At 35.8% G+C, this 25,849-nt stretch overlaps 1 protein-coding gene across 6 annotated transcripts in view; it reads right to left on the bottom strand.

Annotated features, from left to right (window-relative positions):
* The window catches only part of VPS13B (vacuolar protein sorting 13 homolog B), a 486,767-nt gene that overhangs the window by 75,186 nt on the left and 385,732 nt on the right, over window positions 1-25,849 (bottom strand). For all 6 annotated transcript variants that reach the window (XM_052788600.1, XM_052788599.1, XM_052788598.1 and 3 more), the window contains exons 36-39: window positions 20,764-21,171; window positions 8,374-8,573; window positions 5,684-5,891; window positions 5,172-5,356 (exon numbers count right to left, since the gene is read on the bottom strand). In XM_052788600.1, the coding sequence (XP_052644560.1) occupies window positions 5,172-5,356; window positions 5,684-5,891; window positions 8,374-8,573; window positions 20,764-21,171 (1,001 nt within the window). The remainder of the gene's footprint in view (window positions 1-5,171; window positions 5,357-5,683; window positions 5,892-8,373; window positions 8,574-20,763; window positions 21,172-25,849) is intronic.

Below are 25,849 nucleotides of genomic sequence, written 5' to 3'. Positions count from 1 at the left end.
TGTACAAGCATGGTTGAATTTAGCATTAAATGACAGCTCTGAAACACAGTCCCTTGTTATGATGTGGAATATATTCTTCTTCAATTGTTCTTTATGTTCTGGGACAGTGGCATTATCTGCATAACCATAAACTATTTCCTGTTCCTGAGTTGCTCACGTATCTTCTACAATGCTGATATCCCTGCAGGAGACATTTGTATATACCTTATAAAACATATTCTGCTTGAAGGCTATTACCATGCTTCAAAGTCCTCAATGGAAGACATTTTATGGACAGATTCACAAGAATAAGAATCATCAGCACCAACAGATTCCAACTTTAACTGCTATGAAACAAGAACATCATAGAGCAAATAAAAGATTTGTTGCGCTATAACGACGAGCTGGTTGCCTTGTAGAACACAGTTTACTGTTAAACTGGGAAACTGAGGCATATCTTAAGTCTTCACACGTGAATACTTGCTGAGACAAATCTATAAACATCTGCACAATTTTTACTATAGAAATGATCTGCGCAAGAGAGTGTCCTAAATGTAACATTAACTATTTTGGAGCAAGAACAGTAGGCTTTTTCTCTCTGGTTTTGTGTACATATTTTCTTTAAGTACATAATAAAATTGGCTTTTAAAGTTGCTCATCCACCTATCTTCAACCACAAGAGCTTCTCTTACCAGTAATCTACTTGAATGATTTAAAAGTTTCATCTGTTGTAACTGAGAAAGTCTCAGAGAGCATCCTTTTTGATGTACCAATATCAATCTTCAGTATTTTAAAGTAGTGCCATTGCTACTTCATCTTGCTTATTATCTTTTGAATTAATTTTGTGAAATTTTTCCAAGTTTGGACTTACCTCTGCTCCTGAGGTGTGAATACAATTCTCACATCAACAATGTTCTACCCTTTGCCCTTGCTGATTTGCGCAGTAATAGATCACTCTGGTTTCCATCACATTAGATGGAGTGAGTGCTGCGATTAATTTCACTCTTATGAAATGTGTGCTGTCTTAAGTGAAGTTATCAGTGGAATATGCTTTTTCTTCTCCATGTATTTTAAAAATAATATTAGCAATAGTCAATATCAAAAGGGTATGCCTTACCAACATCTGAGTTGCTTCCTGAAGGTCTTTTCTGTAGATCCCCTTTAAACAAGGGGTACATTAGTGGTGGCTTAGAGCAGTATTTATCACAGTACTTGGACAAGACAAAGCCTGTTTACTTTTCTTCTTAGGAGAACATGAAACTACTGCTCTTGTGTGTATATTCCTTCACCCCACATTGACCTTTAGTAAGATATTTAGCTGTATCTAGAGCTTTCTAAACACCAATCAAAAAAATCTCACAACTTGGAAAACAGGCAACCATTAGTAGAAATGAAACAGAAGCTGATAGAACAGACAAGAGTTAATAGTTTTGATCAAGGAACTAGAATGATGTTCAGTATAAAAGACTGAGGAATATTCTACATCCATAGCACATCTCTTTCTTGACATAGAGCCCAGTTTTAACTTTTTTTTTTCAGTTAGCTATACAAGGTTGCGCCCAAACCACTTGTAAGCACAGTGGCAAATTGGTTTTTGCTTCACTTAATTGATTTTGTGTTCCAAAAATAATACCCATGTATGCCCTTTCTTCATTAGTAGGAACTTGCAAATACTACTATATAAACTTTAAAACAGTCTTAAGAAGGTGTATTCAGAAAAGATCTTGGCAGTGATGTAGACATAAGGGGAGTAAAATAAGAAAAGGTCTCCAGGTCAAAAAGGGCTAGCAGTGATGCCAGACAGTGGCTTTAGTACCTGAAGATAAGAAACACTTTACACCATTGAACAGGAACTCCTTAAAAAATTAAGAAGAGGTACCAGGGAAGTCTAAAGATGTTTCATCAAATACTAGTTATCTGAAAGAACGGTAAATCACATAGATCCAAAGAACATTTGTAGCATGTGAAAATGGGACAATGAAGGATTAAAAATTAAATAGAAAGGGGCTGCAGTGTCTGGTAAATAGGAAGAATAACAAGTTCAGATACTCTCAATCTCCTAAAAGAAATACAATCCTGATGCAGTTTCTTGCAGGTGCATCTAGGATTCTCTCTCACTTCCTTCAAACAAATAGATCAAACTTCTATTTCAAATCGCTAAAGAAAATGCAACATGCTATGCCATGACAGAAACATCAGTTCTTCCTTTTCCTTCCACAAATAAAGGCAACAGTGTTGGGATTGTAAAAAAGTAAAGTGCTAGAAACTTGACCAGTGAAACTGCTTACCTTTGCAACAACACAAGTAAAAGCACAAGAAAATAAGCTTTTGGGACAATCTAGAAATAGCACCAAAGTAAGGTTTTACAGAAACAATACAGTTCATATCAAACTCTTATAATCTGAAGCTGTTCACTTATCCTTTGGCCTCAGCAGATGACACACAACTTCAATATCTAGAAAAATTCTCTTTACAGTGAAGCTTTTGCAAGTTCCAGAAATTTGAAGAATAGCTATAAAACCAAAGAGACTTCTGAAACCTACCCATGATTAAAATGATATGCCAGAAGTTTAACAAAGATAAAAAGCTAGATGAAATGTCACAGCAACTTACTTGGAAAGAAAGAACATGCAACTGGAAAACTTTTAATTCAAGACAAACTACAGAATTGCACCTTTGCCTGGATTTATGTGAAGTAAAGGATTAAGGGAGACTGGCAACACAGCTGGTGACATTATGGGTCCTCCTAGCATTTGAACATATACACAATCCTGGGAAAGTTTTTAAAATATACTTTTAATATACTTTGATATCATTATTGTCTTTAAATTTAGATCCTTTTTTTCAAAAAAGCTGAAGTCTGTGGCTTGCAGATGTTCCCCTAATGTTTCATGTCAAGAAGTGAATAAAAGAAAAGTGTTGTTTTGTCTTTTTTCTCTTTATATTTTGTGAATTTTCCATATGCACTAAATACACAGTATATAAAGAAACAGACATATATCCGTACGGGGAAAAAAAGTGGAGCTGATGAAAGGCCTCCTGATTAATTTAAATCAGAACCTAAAGTTTCAGATGAGTATTTGGTAAATGTAGTTTACCTATAGAATTTGAAAATTGACTCTGTATTACTTATTCCACCCACATATCGATGTTAGACTAATAAAAAAAATGCATACTGTCCATGTTTAAAATGGTTGTTTACCTACATTGTGCGGAGCTGCTCTGTGTAGGTGCATGGCCATTTCTGGAAAATGTGATAAAACACCACCTAGAGCCAGGCAACAGTTACTGCCATAATTAGTGGCCCACTACCTAATGCGGATCCTCTTGTAGGCATTTGTGCACTCCATGTGCCCTAGAGCACAGTTTTTGATCTATTCAAAAATGTCCTCTAATTTGGCTGATATCTTTCATCTCTTCCCTTGTAATTGAAAGCCCAAGGTAGTAATGTAAGACTTACTAAGAATTAATCATAAAATTGACAGACCTTAAGAAGACAGCATGCCACAGTAAAAAGCATCATGGAGGGAAGGTATACAGGGACGCTTGACCACAAACTTAAACCGAGACTGATGGAAACAGTTCCCTGTGGTCAATGTATAAGGTTAAATGCAAATCTGAAGAATTACATGAAGACCAGTAGAAGCTGACAGACTGAACACTGGTAACTGAGTGCTTCTTGGTTTCTATCTTATTGTCCAAGGTGATCACAGGGGAAATGAGAGAGGACTGCAACTACCTTCTTTTTGCTAGACGATAGCATGGAAGCACAAAGCAGCAGAACATGTGTGCTGCTAGAAGTCCAGCTGCATATGCCCACTTGAAGAAGAACCGATATTCCCCCTGTACAGGGTCATATTATTACACAAGTACATACATTAGGTTCATGATGTCTGATATCTATAATGGGAGCTTAATGTAATTATACCAAAAGCTTGGTGTGCTGTGCTCTGAAAATACCATCCTGAAAGAAGGCAAATTGCTGGCTTTCATAGCAACCTAATAGGGTCATCAAGACAGCATACAATAACACAATTTTGATCTTTGATTCAAACCTCATGCCAAGTGGAGCTGATTTTTTTCCATTTAATTTTAATTTTCATATAACTGAAAGGAGCTGACATTTGGCTGTCTAGAGGGCAGAGAAATTGGCAGGACGCTTACATGATCTCACTAACAGTATGTGCACGGTAATAACATTATACCATTTATCTGAGGAAGATTATCCTACTTATCTGTAACTCAAAGCACATTGTTGCATAATTCAATTTTAAAAGCAATATTTAACGTTATAGCAATAATGAAATATAATTCAACATTTCTGAACAAATAGGAAGAATTGGGAGATATTTATTTCCCTTTACTCACAACACTATTCTGATTAACAAGCAGATTGAAATTAAAAAAAATAATGACAGATCCAAGATTAACAAAATTAAAACTGAGTTAAAATCAAAATAGGTATGCAAGGAGTAAGTGAATTTCTAAAGATGAATTACATTAGACCTGAGAGAATGTAACTACCTGATTGTGTATTTTAAAAAGCAAAAATTCTCAGAGTTACGGAACAGTGTAATTGTGAGGTATGGTCTATTTGGGGCAGAGACTCACACAGCTGCAGCACTCAGCCCTCCTTTGAAGGGCAGTTCCATGATCTCACACAAACTGGACTGCCCACTTCAACCCCCTCTAAGCAAAACAAGAGAAAATAGACCCTTTGTCTCTACCCTGTGGATCTTACTAGAAGAACCACAGCCAACTGCTATCACAGACACAGGAGAGGATGGCCAGATTGGAGATTTGAGTTCAATGATTCCACTGAATCTTGGTAATTTCAAACCATGTCTTTCCTTACATGTTTCAGTTTCAAATCAAATGAAGTCTTTAAGTAAAGACTGATGGATGAAATCACAGGAAGCCAGAATAAAAGCTGCATGCCTGCAAACTAGAACTGAAAATTTGGCTATAGCTTATTATGTCATGGAAAAACTTTACAGGTAAGTGGTTAAAACGTTTGCACAAGTAGTTTTAAAACTAAAGATGTGCTCAAGCTGTGGAATTTACCTCTTATTTTATAGAGCTCCTGACATTTGTTTTGTGCTCATTTTTAATAAACCAAAGTTTGAAAACATTCACTTTACAGCAGTAACGTTTTCTTTTGTTAATGAAAGCAGAAAACTCTCATTACCCACCTGAAGAACATCTCCAAGGTCAGCAGTGCTAATATCTGGGTCTTCAGTGGTATTAAAAGGAACAGGGTTAATTCTTACAAGAGTGAGCACTCTGGGTTCTGGATATCTCCACAACATCATTCCTGGACTATCCTCAGTTTCATTGTAAAACACAACTTCATAGGCACTGGGCAGTTTTTGTGCTTCTGTCAAATGAAAGAAAGCTATAATCTGTTATATAATTTCTAGAAAGAAACATGCTGGTTTATGAGACCAAAGTAGTTAAAAATAAACCCCTCAGGATCAAAAGGAGAGAAAATAAAAAAGCAGTTTCCCTGACTTTTAAAAGATCACAGCTTAATGGAAAGAAATCAAAAAAGTATTTTTTTTTTCATTCTAGCAGATGTCTTTGCAACTGCTTTTCCAAAAAACATAAAGTAATTCATTGTAAGAGGCAAATAATCTTTAATAGGTTACTACTGTATTTACTTTAAAATTAAAAAAAAAAAAAAGAGCAATAATATTCTTCTTACCTGCATCTTGTATATACTGGAACAGGCCTGTTCTCAGATCATCTGAGGTATGCTCAGTTTTTGAGACCTGATTCTTTCCCATAGAAAAACAAGTGGGGTGTGTACATTCAGATACCAATGTCTCTACACTGCCCTTTTTAGTAAGGTACTGCCACAGAAGCTCCTGGAGAAGAACTAAACAGTTCAAATGCTCTTGACCCCAGAAAACCTTTAAAAACAATAAAAAAAGAAAAAAGAAAGAGAAAAGACAAAACAATTCCATACAAATATTCAGTCATTTTTGAAGGAAAAAAACTGCCCCAGCTTTCAGCCTGCTCTACTTATACTTTAATTGCTTGCAAGTATCCTTTATGTGAAAAAAAATAGGAACAACAAAAAAATCTCTACAAAACCATTTGGCAAATTTGTTCTTTTCATCATTTGAAGGAAAGCATTAATTCTTACCACTTACAATTAATATTGATGCTGCCTGAAGAGCACAGATCTTAAAAGTCATATGCAAGAACTTACAGCTGAGTGCAGTACGTAATGCTAGGACTGGTCACAGGTTTTGCAGTTTAAGATACAACAAAAAAACCTTAAAGACGCAAAGTTTAAACTGTTCAAAGAGCTTGTTGCTCCAAAGGTGGAATTCTGGAATGCATTAAAAACCTGAGTAAGTGACACAACAAAGATGATGACCAGAAAAACATATGAAAGGTCATCTCAAACACAAATACTGAGTATATAGAGCATATGAATTGGATGTGCTGCAAGTTCTCAGAGTAAGGTTTAAAAGTTTAAAGTTTTTTGAAGTTTAAACCAGAAATTTAAAAAAATATCTGATAAAACTGGCATTCGAAGTCCAGAAGATTCATGCACTTTATAGCAAAATAAAAGGCAAGTAAACATTCCTCTCTCCCAGCTTTGACAAGCAGCGCTGCTTTTCTCAAATCAAAAACTCCTCAAAAATCTTGTGTGAGAGAATCATGTTAACAGTGACAAGTCCTTTAGTCTTCATGTGCAGAAGTGGGCCCAGAAGCAACAGGGAAGACAAGGAAGTAACTAGCAATTAATAAAGAAATAAGACTTAGAACCAGTTTGGGATGAAATCAAAATCACCAGACAGTAACTTAAAAGTCCATGGTAAGGGTAGGTCAGGTGTGCACATAAAGAGTAGTGCAATTTTTTTCACTGGGGAATATCAATTTTCAAATATGAAAAAAATCAGAAGATGCCTAAACAGAGTGTAGCACATCTGTCAAGAAGGAAGCTTTTCCTTCCCCTGCATCTACAGGTAAGCCCATGGAATAAAGACAGACCCTCTTGAAACACAGCTACAGCCAGTCCTGAGCTAAATACTCCTGGGTTACCGAGGTCAACTCCCTAATTTAGTGCATCTCTACTGCAGCTTCTAGAGTACCTCTGGGCTCAGGGTCCCACACTTGGTCCAGCACCACCTAAGCAGCTGGAACTCTGGAGCACGGAACTCCTACAATATTCACAGATGAGGCACTAATTTCACATAAGCTCTCTAGGCTCTGCTGCAAAACAAATTAACAGTGGTAGAAGATGAGGTCATGTTTAGAGCTGGTAAAGTCATTAGCTGTAAATAAATTAATTTGAAACAGAATTGCTAATGCTTTTATCAGCATTCTCAAATCTATTCTGCCAGACCAAATACTTAATTGTTTTCTGCAAAAGCTGATTATCCCAGAGTATACTCTAACAATAAATGGCTTTCTCAGATTTATAGATACTTTTCTAGTCTTCGTCAAAACCCCAAAATTTTGCCCCCCCCCCTTTTTTTAATTAACAACATGTAGAGGTAGTCAGCCAAGTACCTGTGAATAACAAATAAAAAAGAAGCAGAGAAACAAACTGACTTTATTTATTCATTATGATACAATTTTTTAAAATTCGTATTATTCAATTAGCCCTATTCCCAGTGCTGTGGTTTTAAGAACTTCTAATGCCGATTCTGGGAAAAGACCTAATGACATGACTAAATGTCAAAATTGCCTTTTTGTGTTTTATATGCTTGATTTATATATTTATTTTAAAACATTTGGTGTGTATAGATACTACAATAAAAATAATTAAAACAAGACATATCTTAAAGCCCACTTGTTTAAGCCCCCCAGAATCTATTTTTCATTTCAAGAACTCCCATGCTTCTTGGACTGGTTTCAAGTTGTGGGCACTTCCAAAAAGGAGAGGATAGCATGGAAAACTGAGTATTAATTGCTACAAACAACAGTTTATAATTACTCCCCTGAGAAATTGGTGTAAGTTTAAAAAGAAAGGATATGTATTTCTTAAAGCTACCCCTAGGCGTTACAGACACATAGCTCATGGACAGACAAACACACACACATCAGAACAGGGTCCTAGATATTAAGTGTTAGTAATTTGATCCAGTGGTTTTAAGGGAACACACACATACAGCTACAATACATGGCTTAAGCGGTATTTAAAAAAAACCAAAACACTGTACACAATTTTTCAATCAACAGTTTACATGAAAGAATAGATACTTATTTTAAAAGGTAATATAAAACCTAACCAAAACAAATAAGCAAAAAACCCCAACCCAATGAACTATTGTAGGCTGCAAAGCTTTACAGGCTTTCATGCAATTTATTTATGAAATCTCAATCATCCAAAGCCAGTCCAGCTCAATAGCAGAACCATAAGCATCTCATACAGACCTGCAGCAGTCCTCCTCTCAAATCGATGTATATTTTTGGAATAGATTGCTCTGGGCCAGGATCACCACTGTGCTTACACCACTTGGCTTCCACATTAACAGAGCAGCAAAAAGGGCCCATCAGAGATCTGGCTCTTTCTTTGAGGCTTGTTTTAAGTAGGAAATCTTTTATGTCAAGGACAAAAGATGATCCATGGATTCCTAAAAAGAGAGGGAGACAATTAATCCCACTGGTAGTTATTCTCCCAACATTTATGTGCTTACCTCCTGAATTCACTTTACCACGAGCCTGGGAATCTCTGCCCACAAGCAATTACTCACACAAGTAGTCCCACTGACTTTCATGGAAACACTTGTGTGGACAGTCACTCTCCTCTCCAAGCAAGAGCATCGCAGTTGGGTAACAAGACTTGTGATTTTTTTTTTTTTTTTTTAGCTTGCTCTTCTGACACTATTGAGCATGCTTTATACAGTGTTGCAGTTATGGAGCAGGTATGTTTCATGCACATTCCTTACAAAGAACTATTTGCCAAAACATTATGACTTTTTACATGTGTGATTATTTTAAGCTTTATGAGAAGAGACATTTTTCATTAAACTATGAAATTTTTTTCAAAAGAGTATATTAAGAACAAGAACAGCTGCTTCTCTTGATTGTATTTTAAACTGATAGGAAATAGCTATTTTGAACGATTCTCTCTGCTTTTGTTCAGGTTAGTTATTATAAAAAATTGCCAGCCTTTAGAGTGCTTAGCAGGAGAATAAGGGTAATGTTTGAATTCAAATAATTCAAAACAATTACTGTAACTCAAAATATATAATGTGTGTTTACCAAAAAAACAGTTTAATCTAAACTTTTCACATCATAACCATTTGCTACTTTACATAGCTTTATAAAAGATAAAAATGATAATGGGAGGTTAGATTTATGACAGAACTTATGTACTCTCATTAAAGATGCAAATATTTTTAGGAACGAAACACCATCCAGAAACGTCACATCTCTTGTGAATTTAACTTATTGCAAATCACTGTTTAATAGAACAAACCATACTTAATATCTCTGTATTTCTTTTGTATATTTACATGAAAAGTACTACATCTGAGGTTGGGTTTACTTTTTTCTCTTCTAGTGCTCGTACTTGGACTTAACACTCAGAATATTGAATGTCACCATACTTTATAATGCCCACAGCTTATTTTTCTAATGAAACTGGATATTTACAGAAGGCAAAAGATTGAAAAACACCTAAGGCTTACATACAGATGTTTCAAGGTACAGTTCCATTTTATATTTTCATACCTTTGCTGGCAGAAAAATCCCACAAAAACACTACTCGCTGTTTTGAATACATGCAGTAAAACTTCTATGAATCTCTTCTAGAATCCAGAAAGTCTGTCTGCATCCTGGGAGTTATAATTTCATAATACCGAGAAATATTTTATACAATGGAAGAAAATATATTGGATCTTCTTTTTTTTTTTTTTTTTTTTTTAAATCCAGCATCCACTAGGAAGGTGGTCCAACAGTCCCCATAGTGATAATGGCATTGAAGTGTATCCAACCTGAGTAGAAACCACACACAAGAAGAATCTCTCCCTTGAGCAGTCTGGATTTTATTAAGAATGATCAAGGGGGTGAGCAAACCTTTGTCCCGTGCCAATCAACAGGACCATTGTCACCAATTGGGAAAGGGGTTTCAGCTCTGGGTCATTTAGGCTGGCTTCTGAACCCCTGGGTCTCATCTCATATGACAGAAACTGTTCAGTGGTTTTTTGACACTGAACTTCAGTGATAATCATAAAAACTAACATCAACGCACCCTGACGCCTCTCCTTTTGGTAATGGTTCAGACTTGATTCTGTAAACTGTGGCATGAAACAGTTTCACATACAGTTTTAAACCAAGAAAAAGAGGTGTTTTTACAGGAAGGGCTCACCCTCACCCTGCTATGCTCAGTTTAGTTATTTTAAGAGGCACTACAATATTTGGAAATTCAAAATTTTTTTATACTGTACATGGAATTTTGATTTTAAAGAGGAGAAGTTCTCAGTAACTATTGCACAATTCTGCAATATACAGAAATGTTCTATAGTTTTATTGGAATATGTGCCAAGTTGCAGAAATAACAAAAGGGAAAAAGGAATGCCAGAGGATGACTGGTTTTATTTATGTTTTCTTTCACTGGGATTACACTTGGAAGGATTATACTTTGCAGTCTTTTTCTGCTGTCATCTCAGCTCCACAAAGTACAAAGAAAACACAATATCCAACAGCTTAGAAACAGAACTAAGCATTCGGCACATAATACTGCTGGTTGAAAATCAGCAGTGCCTTTCTCAAATGTTATGTAAACGATGAGAAATGAAGACACGATTAAGAATAAGGAAGTGTTGGTAAATTTTAAATAAATGAAATATTACAAGACACATCCATGGATTGTATCCTACAAATACCAGGAAAAGCTCAGAGACCCAATGAGAGATTTTTCTTTTTCTTGCTGCAACCCAGATTGCTCTTATATAGGCAAGAATCACACCCTCATCCTTCCTAGCAGTTATATCTACATGCCCTTTTGGGGATGAAGCAACTCTTAGTATAAAAACCACTGTGCTCTTAATAAAAAAAAAAAATGCAGAGAGCATTCAGACAAACTTGCACAAAGTGATGACTTGAGGAAGCTTAAAGAAAACAAATGAAGATCAACAAGTATGCACAATCCCTAAAAACCAATAGTAAACAGAGAGATCTCTGGGCCGGAGAGAAGCTTCAATGAGGTACCATTACTACAGAAATCCTAAAAGGCTGACATTAGAAAAGAAATAATCTTACATCCTAAGGGAAGGGTGTGAAGAAATACCAGTATGCACTAGAAGGGAGCTTATTTTAAGATTGCTAAATGCCATACTAACATTCAAAGTATATGCTCAGTTACTGAAGTTGCTTTCCTGTGACTAAAGCAATCATCTCAGAAAGGTAAAGATGCAAAATAATTATCATCTGTTTTTTTCCCCTCCCTGACACTGTTTTCAGTCAGTCCTTTCCGGTATCTCTCACAGACTTCTATTGTAGAATTCTAACTTCAGTTGAAACAGATTAAATCAAAGTCTCCATTTGAAGTGAACTTGAGATGGCACTACACAGAAGTAATATATCTTCATAAACGATTGTTGTGACATGCAGAAGTTAACTTGTTCTGTTTGGATTATTACTTATGAACACCAACACACTTTTCAGTATGTGCAATAATTTACTTCTGAGAACAAATAGTTTCATGACTTCTAAAATACTCCTCCAAGAGACTAATAAATATAAAGCACTTGCTTTGGACAGTGTTTAAAAAATGCTGCCAGCCCTCCATTGTCAGATTCCATCCAAATCCACAATAGCACTGCAATATGCTGCCACACTAACTGAGCAAAATACAGCTTACACCAGGCTTCTGCATGCCATTGGAAGGATTACCTTTATGATGACATATGCTCAAAAGGAATATCCAGATATTTTTACACAGTTGGAAATAATGTAGGAAGGTTTGAAAAAAAGCTAGCACTTGCTTGGTGATGTCAAGAAATTAACTTCCTCAGAAGTTAAAGATGCAGATCATTACGAAAGAATAGTGAAGAAAATTTACTAAAAGACAACATTTGCTTTGATATTCTAACACCTTTCTTTTTTTAGTCAGTAGAGACTTGATTTATGCTAACATTTACAAAGACATCTCAGAATCTGAGTACCCTAATACAGTTATAAATATAGTTATATTAGAGTTTATATATAACTATAATATAGTTATATTAGTGTTTACCAATAACAGGAGGCTTCATGTTTGTTAAACTGCCCTGTGTGCATAAATCTATTTGTGTGTATAGAAAAAAAAAGAGCTAGACCATTTTAATAGATGCAGCAAATACATTAAAACAACCCTTGCCTTACAATCTCTTAGTGTTTAGGCAAAACAGGTGTTAAAAAAGAGTTCTGTTATTTTTCCTGGTTCACAGACAAAGGGAGAGACAATGTTTTGACATTAACTATGGACCTTCTGTTTTCAAAAATATTTTAAAATACTGATATTTGAATCAATGCCAAATGAAACAAGTAGAAATGTAGCAGGAGTTTTTTTCCTTCTATTATGCTCTGTGCATTTACTCTTCCTTAGATAGCTGCAAATCCTGTTTGGTTCACTGCACTGTCACCTAATACAACATAGTGCACGATTTTAATTGGCAAACTTCTATATGGGAAAAGAGTTTTAAGAAAATGGAAACACATGTATTATAATAAACATAGCACATGGCACTGGACTATATTCGAGCTGTCTTTTGAAAAGCCTCTTGCAAGCTAGTAGCTTTGCTACAAACCGTAGCGCTAGGAACAAAATTGCTTTTCTGAGTTTGGGGCAGCTCAGAAGCAAGACTGTGTCCCAGAGCACAGACACTGCCACACTGCTTTGGACTGGGCAAGATGCATGTGAGTGATATATGTGGTCTGCACCAACGGCCGCAGCTGGCAGACTGCATTCCCACCCAAAGGATCACGGTGCACTCTGAAGGAAGAAGTCCAGGCTCCCCCACGGGCCCTCCGTGCCTGGGCGGCAGCGATACAATCTGGCTGTTGAAGGTTAATTAGCAAGTGGTTTTCCTTACTACCTTCTGCTTTAATGTCACGCCTCACTTAAGTGATAATCTGTGATATTTGCTTCTGAGCATTCACTCTTTGTATTTGCAACTTCAGTAGCTAGTTTAAAGTTGCCAAAGATACTAAGACAGCTTTGAATACGTAAATATGTTATTATATCTAATATATTGATAGAATTATCTACATGGTTTTTTTCCTCTTGAGAAAACTTCAGATACATCATGTAATGAGTAGCTATACTACAGTTATACTGCTCTGTTGACAGGTATCTTCTGCAAAGCAGCGTCGAAGAAGAAAGAGTAACAAAGCTATGAAAATAATTACAGGGGAAATACTGCAGTTAATGTAAGAGTCAGCCAATTTATTCAAGTCTGGAAACAGCAGTAGCAAACAAATTTTGAGATGTAGTAAAGGACAATTTTCCAGGAGAGATTTAGTTAACAATCCACTGACCGCACTGGATTTCTCATCAGTGTCGAGCTGAATCTTATGATAGTTCATTCTCCCCACGAGAACAATATTTACACATTACCAATTAACTATTCTTTAGTGAAAGAGAGTTTTTCAGTATTACATGGGGACACATGTGGGCTCTGTAAAAACATGAGATGTGTAACACACGGTAAACAGAAAGTAATGATCTTAAACAGGCCAAACCCTTGAATTCGTCACTAATAAATGTCCCCATGCATTCAGCAGTTCTGGCTGCTGGGAGCCTGTTTTCTTCAAACACTTCAAACACTAAAATCCAGGAACATTTATTATTTTAATCCATTACAGGCAGTGCTTGATTTAACTTTATTGGTTGTGGTGGTGGTAGTAGTTATAGTGGGGGTAAAGCTATGTTCTTTTACACATCATTTCAAAAGGGCTTAATTATATTTTATAGCTCAGGCCAGGAATCCTGCTTGTTTTGTGTCTAACAAGGTTCAAACGGAGTTCAGGTCAGTGATGAATCAGAAGAGAAGTCAAAGATGGTTATCTATTTGAAATGAGCTCATCTCCCTCAAAGAATAACTGGGCAGGTACATAATGTTCATTACACTACTGCATACTAAATAGCTGAAAAATGTCAATTCGCTTGTTGATTTGGTAATTTTGGATTTTGCGATGCCTGATCAGAGAGGGCATATTAAAGTAAAGATCTAAAGGGATTTTCATTTTTGGTCAAGGCTGTCTTTGGTACAGAATAATTTGGAACACATTTGTAAAGCTCTATCTTATTCTAATTAAGTAGAGAAACATGCATAATGGAAACCAACAAAAATAGTGTTAATTTTGCACCCATGAGTCCAGCTTTCAAAACTGAGTGCTGTACTGACATGAGTAATACTTGGTTCTTGTATCATAAACATTTTATTTTTAGATATCAGCAGTTTTCAGAAAAGTGACTAAACATTTGTTCCAGCTTTACAGATGGGCATGGAGAGGTTCTTCAATTAAAAAAAAAAATTATGTATTTTCACATCTTAATTTTAGGTGGTTGGTTGAAAACTTTGGTTTATTTTCAGGAGATAGCTGGTACCTACAACTGTCACTGATGTACAAAGTTGTAGATACTTAGCACTACAAAAAAAATCAGACATTGAATGGTTGCACAGTAAATGAAGCATTACAAAATAGTGGATACCACGCAAAATGTAGCCCTATATAACTGCCACAAGGTTGAATTAGAATTACAGCTTTGGTGTCTTGCTCCTCTGCTCTACACTTGATTCACTGGATTTCAACTGCTTTAATAAACTAACTAGTCCATGAACTAGAGGGTAACTTTTCTTTACAAATAACCATCCTGTAGATAGTGCCTGGCAGCACCTGATCTGTTTGAGCCTCTATAACCCCCTGAATCATGCCTGTGGGAGTCCAAGACTTGACAGATATACCCAGGCCACACAAACTGAACAGGTTTCCCTGCACTCTCAGGATGTGTTTCCCCAGGATTAAGGCCAGTGTGGGTCCAGGCTCCTATCTTCCAATCTTCTCCTCCCTTCGATCCTTCCTCCCCCTCCCTCCTTTATATACTTCTCTGAATTCTCTTTTGTGCCAGCATGGTCATTAAAGTGTACCTGTCCAGTGAGCCAGCTGAAGGAGATGATTTTGCTGGGAACTTTTCTTTCCTGTTGGGTTATCTTTCAGACAGAGCAGTGCCCTGACTCAACTCAATGAACAGCTGCCTGAGTAACAGAGCTAGCACAAGGCAGAGTGTGGAAACGTGCAGCCACAGTAACCTAAACTTCCTATGGAAATGCACCTTTTGTTTGGGCAGCAAGCTGGTGATCTCATTCCATAAAAAAAAATTCTTGTCATAGAAAATGAAGAAACGTGTCGCCAGTACGTCAACAATTTAAACAACTTAAGGAAGTAGTCCGTAAGACCGGCCAATAATGCCTAATCTCTGTGTTCTGTACCTCACGCTGCAAAATGTAGATTTAACTGGAGGAATTGCACAGAAAGCATAAAATGTGCAAAGAAAACATTCAGCTTTCACTGTTATCTGTATTTCCTCATGAATGTAAATATTCTACAGAATTAACTACCACAAAAATGCTGTATCACCTACTACTGCCACATACAGCACTGGGATCCACATAACAAAAGAAATTCCAGTCTCAAAATAATATGCAATTCCTTTCACAATAAAAGCTGAAGAGATTACAAAAACAACCGTATTTGTTCAGAATTGAATTTCATTTGGAGTCAACTTTTTAAAGTCAAGTTATTTAAACTGTAAATACAGTTCTACAAAATTAGTGCACACTGTCTTGAATCAACAACCTACAACTAACTTTTTTTTCCTCCCCTGAGTTAACATGCTAGTTCATCAGTAGCAATTCTGAACCCTGTTACAAAGTACTAGTAGGGAATCTGACCAGGATTAATAGTGGTACTCAGTCCTGGGATTAGGTGGTGTCTTGTTTCATGGATTTTAGGCCATCTGTTCTTCCCTCCTACATTATACTCCTGCAGAACTATAAACGCACCTCCACCTCAGGGACTATAGAAAGGAATTAGAATTCTTCTGCTTTTCATTATCACAAGATTCAGTAACTCATTTCATTGTCAGGATAATCCCCTTTTACTCTTTCTTTTGCGCTTGCAGGGTATGCCAAAATGACAAATAAAATCCCAGATGTTAGAGACCTGATGAGGTCTCCACCTTTTCTTGAGTGTTGGGTTTAAGCTACTTGGGACATGGTGTCAAATCTGACAGGACCCTGATGCCCACACCCAATATTTATTAAGGTTTGTTAGTGATTTGTATAGCTGTCTACAAGCTGCACTTCCACCTCAATCCTCAGTGGCCATTTAAATATTTAGTTTGTCCTCTGGCTTTTACTGACAAAGAATTAATTTCCTATTGTTCAAGTGTTGGAAAGAGTTTATATTTCTTTCTAAAAGTAACAAAGGTCTTCTGGGTGTTGTAAATGGCTTGTTACTGCTGCATATTATTTTAGGTAGTCATATCTAATTTAATGTTTTATTTCCCCATGGGCTAACTCGCATATCTGTAGCATCCAAAGGCTATGACAACGCCTTAGCAGAGTTTTCTCAAGAGAGTCTGTTAACTCCAAAACGAAGTTTGGTCTTTGCTCCACACCAATTAATAGCTGCATTTAATTTTTAATATTTCTGTAAAGTATCTTAAGTATGTAATTTCTTTCAGGTTTAGTAAAAATACTTGCAATTATCATATGCTCAACTAGTGTTTATTTTTTCCCCTTATTTATATGCTAAAGTAATCATCTCTGTATACGGGACGAAGGGCTGGGGAATTCTGTCTATGATCTTTGGAATATTTTATGTCTGTAACTCTCTCAGTTCAGACACTGAACAGCAAGACTTCCCTCCTATGTCCAGCCAGAGCAAAATAAGGCTCCACCGAGAGGCTACAGGCTTCTTGCTGTCTTTCACTCTGGGGAGAGTACAGTTCTCAACTTCTCTCATTTATCTGCTCTTTTGGCAGGTAGGTAGTGCTAATTTCAACACCAAACCTAAATTAACTGAAAGCCATATGTTTAGAATTGCATTCTATTTCCTAGTATTTATTGCTAAAAATTCTTTCAACTTTAATGGCATGTGAGTGTTCTGCAGTGAGCTACATACCTCAAGTGTGTGATACCAAGCAATTTTAAATCTGACTGGGTACATGGCACTCGAGAGCTCTAGCCACTTTGTACAAGATGCCACATACTTCAGAGGACAAAAATCACTGAACCAGGTCTAACGATAATTCTTGAACTTGGGGTTTTTGTCAACAGTACAAATAAGCTGCCAAAAATGAGCCAAATGTTTGTTATTTGCTTGTATGAAACGGGTACAAGTTTTAATGTGTAACTCCAAGCCACAAAATATAAAATGACTACAGATAATTATTTTATTTAACATCAGTACAACTTAAACTCCTGCCCTTAAGGGTATCAGAAAAACTATACTGGTAGCCTCTTCTAAAGTAAAATTAATAATATCTTTTTTTCAAAAAGGGATTTTGTTTTGGTTTGTTTTTTGCCAATACACTGCATCACATTCTACAACAGTATTACTTTATGAAAACCAAAATACTTGGGATTTCACCATAAGTACAGAGGAGAACATAAGTATTCTGGCAGAAATAGTAACCATGTTGTTGTAAGTAACTGTTGTATTAAAACATGAAAAATGTCCAAAAAATGAAGTCCCTTGACACGCTAAAGGTTTGGGGTTGTATAACAGTGCAGCAGGATATGTAGAAATAGAGGTGTTTTAATTTGATCCAACTGCAATGTGAGTGTTCAACACTTACAATTTGTTTTGTTAGAAGTGAAATAATTCAACTAATTAGCCCCTGTGTTTTTCAGAAGCTACATCTTATTACTTTCCTAAGAAATTAAGAAACAGAAGGCCTTTAGCTTCCATGATTAAACCAGGAAAGTCTAGAGGGAAAACTGATAATTAAAAAAAAGTTATATGGCAAGCTTCTTTCTTAATTTCAGCTAAAAAAATCGAAGCATTACACAAGGTCACGCATTTTTGTTTTCCCCCTATAAGGGAGGCAAAATACCAACAATACATTCTTGCGAGTTTTTTTTTGCTAAATAATTCCTAGCAAATAGGATTCCTTACAAACCAACTTCATCTCCTACATTAAAACTCATCTGGAAAAGGGGTCGTTTACACTGTTTATAAAACAATGCCACATAAAATGTGTAAAAAAACATATTTCACTAAAAATAGCTTGCGTAAGTAAGGGATTAGAGTAGTTTCTACTGCTATAATTGTTCCTTTGTAGTTTTTTCCATGATATTTTTGAACAGTGTTTTTAACTATGTTTATTAAAGTCAGCACATCAAAAAGGATCAAAGAGAAAACTAGTGAGAACCAAAGGAACCCCAAGCGTATTGTGTTGTCTCACTGGGGAGTTATGCAGATTCAAGTAAACAAGTGCAAATTGTTGAGGTTTTAATGAAAATTTTCTACAATTATTGTATCTGAAGTCATTCTATATAATAACATCTGTACAGCAGATGGCCATACTGTACAAAAGGCAAGCAATGCTCCTTTTTCTTCCTCTGTTTTAACTGTACATCTGAGATGACTACTTTTGTCATTGTGCTTAGTTTGGTTCAGCAAATAATTCGTAAAATGCAGCTGCTGCAGATGGTCACAATAGTTATTTGACTGTAAAATCAAAGACACAGTGAAGTATTTGCGTATTAGTTTCATTCTGTAAAAAAAATAATCTGACATTAAGCCTGTTCAGCTCAAAAGGTATATCTATAAAACCTTTTGTAAAAAGAAAACTAGTGAAGAACTGACATATTTAAATAGTCCTTGCTCCCAAGACACAGCTACTAGACTTTTTTTTTAAATTGAGTTAGCTTGCATGATTTCTTTGCAATAATAAACCAAATCTAGTTAGTAACTGTGGTATTCTCCTGAAGTATTTTTTACACAAGCTTATAACACCGTTTCCCCCCATACCGAGTAATTTATCTTCTTTCCTGAAGTTATAATTTCCACTATTGGTTTCTATCGGCACTTTAATTTCAAATTAATAATTTTAAATAAAAATCCAAACAATTTATTAAAAGAATTTTTGACAGTTTCAATCAGTTTTGTGGAAGTGTGCTTTTCGCACTTCTTGAAACTTAAAACAATTTATTGCACTGTCCCAATAGCATGCAAACCTCATGCACATGTATTTTTCTTTTTATAAAGCAAAGATAAGGCAACTTTAACTGGAAAAAAATGTGAAAAGAGTCTGTTGATGTCTATTTATTGTCTGGTTATGGAAGTTCTTCATACAGAATAATTTCCATTTTCATTAGATTCAGCATCAGTATTGCTTTACTTAACAATGCTTGCCAGACTACAAACATACTGAAGATTCATGTATAGCTTGTGACATTAAAAAAAGAGATTGGTTTCCTCAGACTGCCAGAAGAATTAAGAAACAGAACTTTGTAGCAGAATGTTTCTGAGGCTTAATGTGCAAGGCAAGGTACGTCCTCCTTCTGGAAGGATGAAAAACTCCAGGGTAAGCGATACATGCTGCGGAGTTTGCCAAATTGCTTTATAAGTACAGTGACGGAACGGGCTCGGCTTTGATTTATCAAAGCTTGCTGTGGACACCATAATGTACCATGGGACGGATAATATATAAATGATAGAGGGGAAGTGATGGAAGGAAAGAGGATTATTACACAGAAAGAAAACTAGAACTATTTAAAGGACATTAGAAAGGCCTTTTACTCAGTTGCAGTGCTTTCTATGCTAGGGTTGCAATCCGATTGGAAAAGCGTGGGAATGCAGGCACTGTTCCTGCCTGTACTGCTGTTTATTTATGGATAAATCAGGAGTTTCAGGCTCCAGCACTTTCACAGGCTTTCATGTCCTATGAACCTTAAATTTTTCATTTTTAACTTTTAAAACAATAAAGAAGTACTGAAAGTTGCTGGCCTGAGGAGAAATATTTCTGATGAAACAGAAATAAATCACCACCTCGCTTGGCCTACAACTTGTTCCTCTCAGCTACAGACCGTTTTACCTCACAAGCTACTCTGCCAACTACCTACATCTGGCTCATCTCCACATCATGTAAATGTACCATCTTATTAATTTTATTAAAAGACTAATAAAACAGTTTACAAAGACAGTCAAAATGTCTTCATTTTAAATGAGTCTCTGGTATCCTTTTAATTGTACCCAAAGTGTAAAGTTTCCTTGCAGTTCTACAGTAATGAGGCTGGAGCACCCATTTCCCCTGTGTGACTCTCAGCTATGCAGAGGAAGCATGTAAAAATTTAAAACTTCATAAGCCTGGAGGAGAATAATGGTATGACCCAGTACTTACATAGTAGTGTATGTCAGGGCTCTGAACAATTATTTCTGTATTTTTTCTAAACAGAAATATAAGGTCCTAAGAAGAAAATGTAGTTATAGAGCGAAAACTGTCAAAATTTTGCCCTTTGAAATATGTGCTGAATTATCAGAATACCAGAATAGTGGTTCTTGTAACCACTATTCCAGCCAGAATTCCATCAATAAATTAGTAACTACAAGCTGGGGGATATTAACTACAAAATTAAGCACTCCTGGGTGCTGCCTCACTGAAAGGAAAACTCAGGTAATGGAGTCTATCAGGGATTTGCTATTTTCTGTTGTGGATTTATGATGTTAGCTACAGGAGTTCCCCTCAATGGCCCACGCTTTAAAATGGTTACTAGACCACCACTTAACAAATCAGTAGCACTTCCAACTTTCAAAAACTCTTACCTGCAGTTTTATGTCCACTTTTAATATTCAGGCTCCCACTAAGGTTTGATAAAGAGACTAACATACAAGGTTTACTGGGATGTGGGATGGTTTCCATCGAAACAACCATCTGAACGGTCTGAATGGAAATTTTCTGGAAGCAAGAAAGGGCTCGCCACAAGTTTTCTTGTACTGAAGCCTTTTGTGCAGCATTGGTGTGCACTGCAGGTAGCAAATCCTTTGTACTGGGGTGTTTGGTTATCAAAATGACATCCTCATCTGGAACAACGCCAGCTGACGGAGCAGACTCCTTCCTGGGCTCATCATCATTTGTGGTTATGATTTTCTTCAAAAACTGGTTTATTTGATCAAGTCTGACAAAACTGAGATTTGCTTTCAAAGGTTTTGATATGTCCACATTTATGTCAGCTGTAGGAGGAAATTGGAGAAAGAAATATGAGAAGCTATAGTGCAATTATTCAAGCAATGTAAAAATATTAGGCATTTAGTGGAGAGAACGTTATTTCTACCCTTTCGTTAAAAGGACTGAATCAATAGTAAAACAAAATGAAACAATATTTTCAGGAATAAATCTGAATTAAAACATCATGAAAAGTACTATAAGCAATCTTCACTATATACAGTTTTAAAGGAAGAAACATGTCACAATGTTGATCTTATTTCCTGGTTTCTTCCCAGAGATCACCACAGCCATCTGAAAGACACACACTTTATTTGAGTGTGCAGGAGGGTAAATTCATTAGTCCTTTTGTGTCAGAATGAAAATATACTTCACGTTCTCTTGAGTTTTACATCCAGTAGAACTATTTGACTAAACTCCAAAGCCAACAGTGAACACTTTCAACACATTTAAAAGAGTGAATAACATGTATATTCTGTTGTTTCCTACACAACTAATATGCAGTATTCTTCAATGTCTTTTCAAGATGAAATGTGAAATAAAAAGCAAATATAAAAACTGAGGTATGTTTAGATTTATTTGTTTTCCAGGGAGATTGGAATAACCTAATATTTTTAAAACATTCTTTGTCTCCTTAGTAAAGGATTTTGGTACTTCCCAGACTGCTAAAAGTCTTACAGAATTTTTAGAAATCACAACTAATATGAACAACATTGACAACAGTGATAAATTTAGTAGCTGAGATGTTGCAATTACCCAGATTATTTCACAGATGGGAAGGAGGATTTTACGATGGTTGAAACTTATTTCTCTGCTGCTATCTCCCTTTTTATCAGTACATTACACTTCATTACAGAAATTCAGCTTTTACTTAGTTTTTAAATTTTTTCATTTTAAATTTGGCTTTCACCCATAATGAGACAGCTACCCTGGGCAGGGGGAAAAGTTTGCTTTTCACTTTGCTGTTTGATTCCCACCACCCCACCTCCAAGAACCAGAAATGATTAAAATTCTGTGCATATATCTAAACTAGTTTAAATGTTCAGAGAAAACAGCACCACTTAGTTTCAAGTTTCATTATAAATATGTATAGGAAACACTGTTGAAGGTTTTACAGATTAATGAGTATTTCACCAAAATTAGGACCTAGTTTCAAGTTGTCCAGGATCACGTTCTACTCTTAATGTTGATGCAAACTGATGAGCTTGATTCTTGCACTCTTTAGGTAAATTACAAGTTTTTACAATGGTAAAGGGCTGCTGGAGCAGAGCTTCGGAGGTGCTCTTAAGCATAGGTTTATACTGACTTCAGAGGGTTCCAAGCACATGATAAAGCACTTTTCTGACTCCCCAAAATATCTGGGGGTTCTAAATTTTAGTTAGATGCTTTGGTATCTGAACAGATAAGTCTCTGAATTATAAACTAGCACTTTTTCTACAGAGATAAGAGAAACTTATTAATAGCCATGTAAGATTTGTTATGGCTAAATTAAAAACCCCCAAACAATCTTAGAAAAAAGTCTGTAGTACTACATAGCTAACCAAAATTTAAGACTGAAAAACTATTTTAATTGTCACTTACAATTTTAAATAATGGTTTTCTGAAAATATTTTTTTTTTTTTTGTGTTAAAGCCTTCCATGCTGAACTAGAAACTGTGGCAAAACACTAGCTAATATGTGGGCCTAGTAGAAAGGCAAGTATCAAAGCTAGTAAGCTGGACATTAGAAGAGAGCAAGATTTTTAGGCATCCAAAACCACACAGGAGCAACTTGGAAGATTTTTCAAAACATTTATGTACTGATATTTTTAATTAAAACCAAGGGAAGAAAAATGTCGTTAACACTTTTGAAAATCCCTCCACCCTTCTTGGCGCTACAGAATACCCCCACACTTGCCTACATTTTTGCACACATCCTTGGTTCTCTCCTCCCTTTGAATAGAGAAAGGAGACTTGTGAAGAAAGTAGAGACCCATGTGACATCACGATATTAATGTACTTATGATAGTCAAATGGAAAGAAGTGTTATTCTAATGAAATGTTTAAAAAAACCCCCAACCACAAAACCCCAAACAAACAAATGAGCAGTATTTTTAAAATGACCCAAGTTTGCAATCCAACTTGCACTAGGATTTGGGTTTCTGAACCATTTAGGCACTCTCAAAACAAGTTCCTTATTGACTCAATTTTTTCCATTACTGATGTAGTAATAAAGGAGTAAAATGGAATAGATGTTCTTGACTTTGCTACATAATTAAGTCTGTAAGTTAGTAAATGAGGAAAGGACCCTTATTGCTTGGTGTGACAGCTTTCATGTCTAACTGCTTTGTCAAAGGCACATTTTATTGCCAACACTTTCCTATGGTAGTATAGTCCAGAAGAGGAAAAAACAACAAAAAAACCTACAACCCCCAAACTGCTAAGATATAAGTTGATAGAACAGGTGTCAAGTTAAAGCCAGAGAGTAAACTGACAGAGAAAGATTTAAAAGGAGATGAATATGAGAGCAATAGTTCTCTCTTGGGCTTCCTCAGACCAGGGCAGAGAAGATGCAAGGGCACTGGTGAAGCTCAGCGGTGGAACATGCATGGCACCTGTGATCCTGACCCTGTGTTTTATCACTGCTCTTAGTCACTTGTTTTCATAAACACCATGCTCATCCAAGACAGCAAAAAAAAAATGGACACTAGGACACCAGAGAAAGGCAAATGACTTCCCTGTATTCTGTTTGGAAACTGCATGTCACACAGAAAAATGTTGTCATGACTGATAACTTGACAAAGGTTTGTATTAAGTTATTATTATCCGGTGAATCAGCCCCGCCAGAAGGTGGTGGCAGCCAGAAGCATAATTGCAGAAAATGTAACTCTGGAACTTTCACTGCAAATATTTTAACTATCTCATAATGACATAGGTTATTTTTACAACTGGGGAAAGATTATGTAAGGAGATTCTTTGGCATTTTAAGTAAAACATTCAAAAAATAAAAATCCAATTGAGCAATCAACATGTTTTTAGTCTTTGTCCTGTTTTAGAATTTATACTTAGAACTGTAAAAGAAACTTCAACATTCCTTCTAAGAAAAACATATTTAAGTGATGGAAAGAAACAGCGAAAACTGATGAAATATGAAGAGCTATTTATAGCAGTTGATGAAGACAGATGTTCAGCAGCTTCTCCAGTCACTCAAAGTGGGCTAAAAAGAGATGTTACAATGTAAAGGGTCACCTAGATGCAGCTGGAATAAAATTTCCAGGGTGCAAAATCCAAGGATAACAGTCTTTTTTAGATTATTTTAAACACCTTGGGAAGCACACCACACAACACTGTGAAGATTCTGTGCCAGTAGGAAAACACAGGTTCCTATAATTCAAACAACTCTTTAAATTGTCCGAAATTACATCAGAATCAGGACAGGGCAAAAGGTAGCTCAAAGCCACCTTTAACTCCTTGATTACATCAGTCTCTCCATTGCCTACTAGTGACTGGCTACCACAGTTATACCCCAATACTTTCTTTAGATTTAAGACATAATAGCAATAACTTATTTTGCCAGGTATTATCTATTTCCAGCAAATAAATAGTAAAGAGATCACGGTGCTTGTAAACAGACTGCGTTCAAGTAAGTTATTTCTGTTTATGTTTAAATCATACTGAACTAGATGATATCAAAGCAGTATTTTTTTTATTACAGTGTAGCATTTGAGTGTAGAATTTGAATTGTTCTTCCTCTCTCTCAATTTCTTCACTTCATCTCTTTAGATTAACCAGTAAATCCATGTATGTCAATTACTAGTTTCTAATTACCCTTCACAACTTTCTGAACAGCTACTAGGAAACAGAATGATGAAATAACTATTGAGTTAAAAGGAGATTAGATAAATATAAATAAATTACTCTTATTATATGCTCCCACCACACTAGGAGATGACTTAACAGTGAAAGGAAAAGAATCACATTGCAATAATGAAATCAGAGAGGGAATTCAGGTCCCAGAGGCGATTCTACAGAGTTTATGTTAATGTACACCTTGTGGGGGACCAAAAATCAACTGGAATAGTTTCCTGAAAACTGTTTCCAGCTATTTTCTCATTTAAAAAGTTCCAACTTCACTTGACCCATTAGTCATCATATTACTTACATTTATTATGTATTTTGAAATCTATTACAAAAAACCCAATGGATTCAATATGGCCTGTTTGAACAAAATCATAACATCTATAAAAGAAAACCTATGAGCAGCACTCCAAAATTTCTGTCTGAAACAATTTCTTTCTTTGTCATTTTATTACTTAGAGCTTCAGATAAAAAATTTCAAGGTTATGAGTATTTTACCCTTGTTCTCCATAACATTCAGATTTGTACTGTGAAGATATAATTTTATTCTGTGAACTTGGGATAATGATATTACTCAGAAGGACTTTTTATTTGGTGGGCTAAGGATGAATAAGCAACACAAAAATAACAGAGCTCCTAGCAAGTTACTTTAGGTCAATCCCAGCTCTTAATTATTCTAATATATGCCATAACTTAATGTACACCAGGTTATTATTTCTATGACTAGTAAACTATCATAGTATACTCTTAATCTGACAACCCACAAAGTAAACTCCATGAAAATTATTTATAAGCTTTATTTATAAGACTGGGATCTTTTCATAGACTATGAGAAATGTTGAACTGTGAG

The sequence above is a fragment of the Harpia harpyja genome, chromosome 5 (assembly GCF_026419915.1).
Source record: "Harpia harpyja isolate bHarHar1 chromosome 5, bHarHar1 primary haplotype, whole genome shotgun sequence".
Taxonomy (NCBI): Eukaryota; Metazoa; Chordata; class Aves; order Accipitriformes; family Accipitridae; genus Harpia; species Harpia harpyja.
The sequence above is the reverse complement of the archived record's forward strand: the minus strand, read 5'-3'. Positions and strand labels throughout refer to the sequence as shown.